The sequence below is a fragment of the Oryzias latipes genome, chromosome 9 (genome assembly GCF_002234675.1).
Source record: "Oryzias latipes chromosome 9, ASM223467v1".
Classification (NCBI taxonomy): domain Eukaryota; kingdom Metazoa; phylum Chordata; class Actinopteri; order Beloniformes; family Adrianichthyidae; genus Oryzias; species Oryzias latipes.
In genome coordinates, this window is record NC_019867.2 from 1,059,077 (window position 1) to 1,068,582 (window position 9,506).

The 9,506-nt window shown below is 45.0% G+C and overlaps 1 protein-coding gene across 1 annotated transcript in view; it reads right to left on the bottom strand.

The window, feature by feature from the left end:
- LOC101161713 (probable global transcription activator SNF2L2) overlaps positions 1-9,005 on the bottom strand; it is a 58,277-nt gene extending 49,272 nt beyond the window's left edge. The window contains exons 1-7 of the mRNA XM_023958129.1: positions 8,881-9,005; positions 6,753-7,005; positions 5,042-5,171; positions 4,583-4,966; positions 3,362-3,460; positions 3,024-3,270; positions 2,548-2,674 (exon numbers count right to left, since the gene is read on the bottom strand). Coding sequence (XP_023813897.1) covers positions 2,548-2,674; positions 3,024-3,270; positions 3,362-3,460; positions 4,583-4,966; positions 5,042-5,171; positions 6,753-6,986 — 1,221 coding nt within the window. The 5' untranslated portion in view covers positions 6,987-7,005; positions 8,881-9,005. The remainder of the gene's footprint in view (positions 1-2,547; positions 2,675-3,023; positions 3,271-3,361; positions 3,461-4,582; positions 4,967-5,041; positions 5,172-6,752; positions 7,006-8,880) is intronic.
- Positions 9,006-9,506: the final 501 nt, after the last annotated feature.

Sequence of the window (9,506 nt, forward strand, 5' to 3'; positions counted from 1 at the left end):
ACACTGTTTCTGCGTCAACTTGTTTCATTGTTACACTGTTTCAGTGTCAGCCTGTTTCATAGTTACACTGTTTCAGCGTCAGCCTGGTTCATAGTAACACTGTTTCAGCGTCATCCTGTTTTATAATAACACTGTTTCAGCATCAGCCTGTTTCATAGTTAAACTGTTTCAGCGTCAGCCTGTTTCATAGTGACATTGTTTCAGCGTAAGCCTGTTTCATAGTTAGACTTTTTTGGCATCAGCCTGTTTCATAGTTACACTCTTTCAGCGTCAGCCTGTTTCATAGTAACACTGTTTCAGCGTCACCCTGTTTTATAATAACACTGTTTCAGCATCAGCCTGTTTCATAGTTAAACTGTTTCAGCGTCAGCCTGTTTCATAGTGACATTGTTTCAGCGTAAGCCTGTTTCATAGTTACACTGTTTCGGCGTCAGCCTGTTTTATAGTAACACTGTTTCAGCATCAGCCTGTTTCATAGTTAAACTGTTTCAGCGTCAGCCTGTTTCATAGTAACATTGTTTCAGCGTAAGCCTGTTTCATAGTTACACTGTTTCTGCGTCAACTTGTTTCATTGTTACACTCTTTCAGCGTCAGCCTGTTTCATAGTAACACTGTTTCAGCATCAGCCTGTTTCATTGTTACACTGTTTCAGCGTCAGCCTGTTTAATAGTTAGACTGATTCAGCATCAGCCGGTTTCATAGTTACACTGTTTCAGTGTCAGCCTGTTTCATAGTTACACTCTTTCAGCGTCAGCCTGTTTCATAGTAACACTGTTTCAGCGTCAGCCTGTTTAATTGTTACACTGTTTCAGCGTCAGCCTGTTTAATAGTTAGACTGATTCAGCATCAGCCTGTTTCATAGTTACACTGTTTCGGCGTCAGCTTGTTTCATTGTTACACTGTTTCAGTGTCAGCCTGTTTCATAGTAACGATCTTTCAGCGTCAGCCTGTTTCATAGTAACACTGTTTCAGCGTCAGCCTGTTTCATATTTAAACTGATTCAGCATCAGCCGGTTTCATAGTTACACTGTTTCAGCGTCAGCCAGTTTCATAGTTTCAGTGTTTCAGCGTCAGCCTGTTTCATAGTAACACTGTTTCAGCGTCAGCCTGTTTCATTGTTACACTGTTTCAGCGTCAGCCTGTTTCATAGTTAGACTGTTTCAGCATCAGCCTGTTTCATAGTTAGACTGTTTCAGCATCAGCCTGTTTCATAGTTTCACTGTTTCAGCGTCAGCCTGTTTTTTATTGTTTCACTGTTTCAGCGTCAGCCTGTTTAGTTACACTGTTTCAGCGTCAGCCAGTTTCATAGTTTCACTGTTTCAGCGTCAGCCTGTTTCATAGTAACACTGTTTCAGCGTCAGCCTGTTTCATTGTTACACTGTTTCAGCGTCAGCCTGTTTCATAGTTAGACTGTTTCAGCATCAGCCTGTTTCATAGTTTCACTGTTTCAGCGTCAGCCTGTTTCATTGTTTCACTGTTTCAGCGTCAGCCTGTTTAGTTACACTGTTTCAGCGTCAACCTGTTTCATAGTTGCACTGTTTCAGCGTCAGCTTGTTTCATAGTTTCACTGTTTCAGCGTCAGCCTGCTTCATAGTTTCCCTGTTTCAGCGTCAGCCGGTTTCAGTGTCAGTCTGCTTTAGCGTCAGCGTGTTTCAGTTACACTGTTTCAGCGTCAGCCTGTTTCAGCGTCAGCCGGCTTTAGCGTCAGCGTGTTTCATAGTTTCACTGTTTCAGCGTCAGCCAGTTTCATAGTTTCACTGTTTCAGCGTCAGCCAGTTTCATAGTTTCACTGTTTCAGCGTCAGCCAGTTTCATAGTTTCACTGTTTCAGCGTCAGCCTGTTTCATAGTAACACTGTTTCAGCGTCAGCCTGTTTCATTGTTACACTGTTTCAGCGTCAGCCTGTTTCATAGTTAGACTGTTTCAGTATCAGCCTGTTTCATAGTTTCACTGTTTCAGCGTCAGCCTGTTTCATTGTTTCACTGTTTCAGCGTCAGCCTGTTTCATAGTTGCACTGTTTCAGCGTCAGCTTGTTTCATAGTTTCACTGTTTCAGCGTCAGCCTGCTTCATAGTTTCCCTGTTTCAGCGTCAGCTGGTTTCAGCGTCAGTCTGCTTTAGCGTCAGCGTGTTTCAGTTACACTGTTTCAGCGTCAGCCTGTTTCAGCGTCAGCTGGCTTTAGCGTCAGCGTGTTTCATAGTTTCACTGTTTCAGCGTCAGCCTTTTTCATAGTTTCACTCTTTCAGCGTCATCCTGTTTCAGCGTCAGCCTGCTTTAGTGTCAGCGTGTTTCATAGCAACACTCTTTCAGTGTCAGCGTGTTTCATAGTTGCACTCTTTCAGCGTCAGCCTGTTTCATAGTTACACTGTTTCAGCGTCAGCCTGTTTCATAGTTAAACTGTTTCAGCGTCAGCCTGTTTCATAGTTACACTGTTTCAGCGTCAGCCTGTTTGATAGTTTCACTGTTTCAGCGTCAGCCGGCTTCTGATGATTTGACATTCTGCTTTACGTTAACATCCATAGCAAATATTTGGTACATATTTGCCGTACCTGCCGCTGAAAGTTGAGCAGACGGAGCGCTTTGAGCTCCACAGTGGCTTTGGTCCTCAGGTCAGGAGGCAGAGACCCCGGTAGACTCTCCAGCTCCTGGATTCGGTGGGCGATGCGAGCCTGCAGCCTGAAGAACAGTATAAAGACAGATGTGGTAAAATAACCCTAATGATACTAAAACACAATAAGTCAAACAGTAAAGCCAGTCTGAAATGCTGAAATGGTGACTATGACATGAAAAAGAAGCTAAAGCTTTGAGTCTGATGAACAACATAAAGCGCCTCACGCGTCACACGTCTTTAATGAGAAAACGGATCAAACAGCCTCCATAGTAACGCTCCCAACCTCAGAAAACTGAGAACGTTTGACATGAATGCACTTTGCATGACACTTAATGAGTTCCTGGAGGAAATGGTCACCAACCTCCACTGTAAACACTGAGGAAGCATCATGGAGGTGTGCGAGCGCATCCATACCTGAACTCCCTCTCCTGCAGGATCCCCATCGGGTCCAAGCCCTGGGGCTTCTGTATGGGAGTGATGCGGTTCTGCTTCTGCTGCATCTGCAGCATGGGAGACACCTGCTGGCCCGGTGGGAGTCCAGCTGCCGAGCCGCTCAGTGCCGGCCCCGGAGGCACAGCGGAGGTCTGCGGCGGCGCGGGAGAGGGACGCCCGCTGGAGACGGGGGTGAGGTGTTTCTGCACGTGGGCCTGATTTTCTCCACCTGTCAAACAAAGACCTTCAACTTTTCTGAGCCTGCTTAGCCAGAAGATGTTTCACCGCTAAGACCCGAGGCCGGCAGGAAGCAGACTCACCATCACTCCACGGCTTGGCTGCACTCTGATTGGCTCCCTGCATGGCAGGCGCCGGGCAGGGGCTGGCCTGGGGGCCGCCCATCTGCGCCATTGGCATCCCTTTGGAAGAAGCAGATGTTGGATGAGTTTGGTTTTTCCATGAAAATACTGAGGTCACATTTTGGAGCCGCATATTTTCAGATCCAGATTTTGATGGTGTGACTGATTTAAAGCACAACGGTTCAGGGTCCAGGAACTCTATTTATGATATTTAAAATGTGAATTTTACGTGTTTACATCGTGTATTTTTGGGATTCACATTAAATAGCATTGGGGATTTTTATGAGGAAGAGCAGCTGCCTCCTCAGCACAGCTAACGGGGATCCTATAAATAATAAACTGATAATCAGAATTATGAATGTGCAGACTTTTTATCCCCGTCACATTAGTTTGGATGTAAAACCCAAAAGATGACTGCAAACATTACAGAGTTCCCTCGTGATATTGTGGTTCACTTTTTGCCGTTTCTCTGCTTTTTTCAGAGCAATTCTGTTTTTGTTGTTGTGTTTTTAACAGCGCACTGCGTTCTGGGCTGTCAATCAAGCTTCTCTGCGCCGTGAAATATGTTCAGTTTACCAAACATAAATCTTTGACTGGGATCAGAGCTTTGCTTTCATTCTATTATCCTGGACGTATTTTTCTATAAAAGTTTTAAAACAAAAGTGTGAAAATGTTGGTGTCTGTCTGGGAAAAGTGTAGAACGTCTGTTGTGAGACGTTTTACTGCCTCAAATCTTTTGCGGGTTTAGAACAGAACTCCTGCCATAAATGATGGTTTTTTCCTTCAGATTCTGCTGCTGCTCTTCATGATGACATCTTTAACGTTTGAACTTTTTTAAACCTGGACAAACCAAATCACAGTAAAAGGTTTTGAGCTCCAGTTTTAGCTCCGTGGGATTTCCACCTCGTCACCAGGAGGACCTGCCAGCGCTCCGGGATCGTTCCACAGGAGTCCCTCCACACCTTCTCTACAGCTGTAAACCCCAGAACTGTGCTCATGGAGGTGGGAAACGTCCTGCTTTTTACCTACAAGGTGTTCCACAGCCCCGCCCCCCCATACCTCCACTGTATGTTCCCTCTTTCAGTTCAGGCTTTTTCTTGGTAAGTTTTCCTTTTTATGCCTGTTTTTTAACGATGGTGTCTTTACATTGTTTTTGTTTGACCTTTGTTTCCTCATCCTCACCTGAAGGTCTGTAGGGGCTCACACTCGACGCCTGCTGCTGCTGCTGCTGCGGTGGCTGCTGCGGTGGCTGCTGTTGCATTGTGGGTAGGCTCCTTTTGCCTTGAACGGCCAGCTGGAGGTTTTCGGGCAGCGGCTGTCCGCGGGCCAGAATCTTGTAGGCCAGAATCTGAGCTCTGAGCTGCTGCAGCTGGACCGGGCTGAAGGCAGAGGGTCCGCGGCCCTGCTGGCCCATGCCGGCCATGCCTCCTTCCATGGGCATCATGGGACCTGACTGGGAGGGAGGGATGTGCGGCGGCGTGGGTCCACCTCCACCTCCACCTCCTGGCATGGGGCTGGAGGCGTGCTCGTGGACTCCCATGGGGGAAGGATGTGGAGACATGTAACCTTGAAGAGAATGGTGACACGTTGGAGCATGGTGGATGGATGGGACTCATGGTGCGTCCGGTTCAGACCCGTTACCTTGGCTGTGCTGGTCCATGGGGCTCTGAGGAGGACCCATCCCGCTGTGGAGCGATCTCATCCCCACACCCTTCATGTGCCCAAAATGCATGGCTTCTGTCATTGACTTGTCAGTCATGGCCTCCATGGGCTGGAAAGGAAAACATTCCCAGTTATTATACAATATTAAAGACTTGGTAGCCATATAGGGAACGTTGAGTTAGAAGATCAAAGCTCTTCCGGAAAAATGTTTCCTTTATAGACATTTGTGGAAGATGAAATCCCTTTTCTTTGATTGTGGATCAAAACACAAACATTTTGGGTAAATTATGCTAAAATCATTCATTCATTTAGACCCAAACGTTTGACACGATCAGTAAACCTTCTTCAGGCTGTGATTTGAAAATCAAACTAGACATAAATCACTCAGACAGAGTCAGCCAAACACGGTGGGATTGTCAGCTGCAACATCTGGACATTTTTAGCAGGTTTTACAGCTTTACACTTTTACACATCTGGAATGTGACGTGTTGGAAAAAAAACTCACGCATGACTTTGAGTAACAGAGGCGTCATTTCACAAAACTCTAAACGACTTGACTGATTTGGGAAAAACTATTGTTTGAACTAAACTGATGGTTCTTCAACAGCAGGCGGACAGTCTCAGCCTAACAACACATTCAGAACAAATAACCGTTTGTGGAGCCAGTACTCCCCCCATATTGGTGGGGGTCAGGGACCAGAGACAGCCACGAATCCGCAGAATTCTGAGAACCACCTCCAGCCCCGCGGGTGAAGGATGTCCGTCACCGATCCTTCCTCATCCAAACCCTTCTGGAACATTTCTGATGCTTTGTCAAACATTTACTGAAGAACATTGGAGTATTGCTCAACATGAAGAGTTTTTTTTCCAGATCAGTAGCCTGTACCGTGGCAGACTTTATAACATACATTAGGAGCCCGTGTTCCTCCTTCATGGGTCCTGCAGATTTGAGCGTCTGGCACGGCGCGTCAGTCCAGCAGCAGTGTGGGTTTGGCGTCATTTCTTGTAGAAGAGGCGGTTTCCTCCATCATTCATTGATCCGGATGATAAATATTCTCTGCGATTATCCTCCTCTGTGTTTCAGGACACTTGATGGCCTCTTTTGGGTCAGCTGTTGCCGTTTCTCCATGCAGGAGCACAAACCTCGGTTATACCGGTTCAGGAACCGCTGGAACCAGCTGTCAAATATTCTTTAGCAGCCGGCCAGGAAGCCGACCGGCCGGCGTGCTCTTCATCTCCGCCCCCCTTCCTCAGAAATTCCCGCAGCACCTTCCAAGGACCTAAAAGTCTCATACAGGCGTCTTGAGTTGTCTGAGCTTTTGAGCTGAACCGGAGGAGTCATGTGACTGAAAAGAATTCTGAGAATACGTGACGCACCAATAAGCGGGGAAACGCTATGATTGCTATTTAGCCAGATATGAGTCAACATGGTAAAAGATAAAGAACTTTCTAAGATCAGGAAGATGTTTTAAAGCTGCTCTTCAAACTCACATTAAAGTGAAAGAAAAGGCGTTAATCCACAGGGAGAACATGCAAACGCCACACAGGAAGGACCCAGCCGGGAATTGAACCAGGGTCTTATTTTTGCAGCGCAGCAAGACTGCTGACCACTACACCACCATGCATCTAAACATTTCTGATAAGCGAACAAACAAAAAGTCGGTTTTGCTACTTGAAGTCAACATCCCACCTTGTGCATAGGATACATGCCGTCCTGAGAGTAGTCACTTTGTCCTTGACCCTGCATCCCATGAGGGGCGTTGGGCGTTCCGGGCCCCGGACTGGGCCCCATCATGCTGTGAACAGAACTTGGTGAGCGGTCTGGGCCTGGACTGGGGCCAAGGATGGGCCCCGGGGAAAGCCCCGCCGCAGGGGAAGGGCCAGGATGGGACATGCCACCTGGAGTGTCCGACGGGGTGGACATGGACCGGGACGCGTGACACCTGTGGGAGGACAGAGACTTTTGGTTATGGTGTCGCTATGTGGAGGACCTGCCTGCAGATCTGGATGGGTCCCAAACTATTTCACATCAAAACTGCAGAACAAAAACCACCGGAAACCTTCTCCATTTCTGACCATAAAAACTAAAAGTTGGTCTACAGAACAATTGATGCAAAAGAAAAACAAGGGTTCTGATTTATAATTTATATTAAAAAGCAGAAGTTAAAACTATTCTGTTCATGAAATATTAATAATTACATTAATGAATAATAATTATTTAGTTAATTTAATATTCATAAAGACATTAAAAAACAAATCTAGATATATGAAACTATTAAAGTATGAATATTAAAGTATGTAGTTTATGCATTTAAAGGGAAACAATACTTTAACATCTGTAGATATTAGTTCGTTAGATATACTTTTGCTTTTCTTTGCCATCTAGTTTTTATTTATGGAGTGTTATTTGTGCCATTATTCCAACACTCACTGTTTTGAGCAAAATACGAAAATAAAAAATTGTGTGCTCAAAAAATTATTTTGCACTTGAAACTGAACAATACGTGCAAACAAAACAATGTTCGCTCTCTTCTCCACCCAAAACGAAGCAGGGCGCCACTTTGCAAATGCGCCCAAAAGCCAGCCAATCACAGCCATGCACAGCAAGGTTGATGCTGATTGGTCAGAATCTCCAGTTTCAAAAGAACATCTGCTTTGACTAAACATATTTTTGAATTTCATATGTAAAATAATTTACCTTAATGACAAAGCAGACAAAGAAATGATATTTGTTGCACAGTTGTTTTATTATTAGCAAGAATCTATATCCATAAAGTCAAATGGTCTAAATCCATTTTAGATTCCAGCATCTTCTGACAGAAATCAATCAGAAACTGGAACATTAACCAACTTCAAAACCAAGAAGCAATTCCGACTCATTTGATTTGGGAAAAATGTATTCAACTGGAATGATGTCATCTTTTTCACATATTATATAAGCATTCATGTATATAAATAGATAATGTTTTGTTAGTTGTTTTATTTTTTCCTGTTCTGCAATTTGTACACATTTCCATCCACCTGAGACATTAACTCTGTTGTTGTTTTATGTTTTTGTTCATTTAGCTGTTAGTTCTTAGAAAAACATGGAAAATATAATGAAACAAAAGAATAAATGTACAAAAATACATTTATGTACATTTTGGTAGGAACTCAAAAAGAATCTTTAAATCGACTCCTATTTTTTAAGTCAAATTATTATTATCTATATATTTTTTTAATTAGAAACAATGAAATATATCGATGAATGCCTAAAGGTTCCGCTGACTGATCAATAATTAGATCAAATCCATATCAGTATTTCTAACAAACACGAACTTGTTCCGTTCGGTTCCGCCACAAACCAGCGTCCGGTCGAGGCTCAAACGTTCCGGACGTCACGGCGGTCTTTGCCGCACTGACAGCAGATAAACACCCGCATGCATGAACAGAACAGTTCTGATCCCGGTTCGGTCCATTGTTCGGGTCCGTGCTTCGACAGAAACGCGGGTTCTGGTCTGTGGAACCGTCCCGTATTGGACCGTGGCTCTCCCCAAACCACGGGGCCATCGCGGATCCCCGTTCGGCGTCAGCCTTTAGTCATGACAAATTAATGTAAAGTCTAGGAATGTTTGACCGGAAATGCGGTCCTGTTTACGTTTGGACGCGTTTCGCTCGGTCTGACCCGAGCTAAAGGCTAGCTAGATGAGCTACATTAGCATGCTAGCCGCAGCGCTGCTCATACGGACGTCATTCCGCGCAGAATTCAACAGTTAGCAGCGCGTGAGCGGGTTAAAGGTCAAAATATACCGACTGCGAGGCACCTGGAGCGGTTTTACCTCTAAGCTGATCTGGAAATGTCCACAATTACACAAAATTAGAGCAATGTTTCCCAAAAAAATGCGAAGTTCACCCCCCCTCCGTGTTGTTTTGCTGTCACGAAGAGTTTTCTCGTCTCGCTGTTATTGATTTGTTCATGTCAGCGGAAGTCCCGCCCACCTGCAGGTTGATTGGCTGCAAACCTGTCAATCATCTAGCCAGGCTTTTGGGCGTGGAACTGCTGTGGGACTTCAACCTGCAACAACCCCGACTTTTAGTGATGCTGCCGCATTCATTTGTAGCCAAAACCAGCCTTAACGGACCAATAGAAAGCCTTGATGCGTTAAAAACTACAGTAAAATAGTAGAACGCAAGCAACACTTCTTTGAAGTTTATACAAAAAGTATTCAAATATATGAGTTATACAAGAATTTATTTATATATAAACGCCCCTCTCCCCCTCCCCAGGTGGTTTCTCCTCCAAGCTGGGGTCCTCTACCAGAGGCCTGGGAGCTTGAGGGTCCTGCAGTATCTTAGCTGTTCCTGTTCTTTTCTGGACTGAGAGGTCTGAGGTCTTTCCAGGTATCTGTTGTAGCCCCTCCTCCAGCTTGGGGGTTACTTCCCCCAGTGCTCCAATTACCACAGG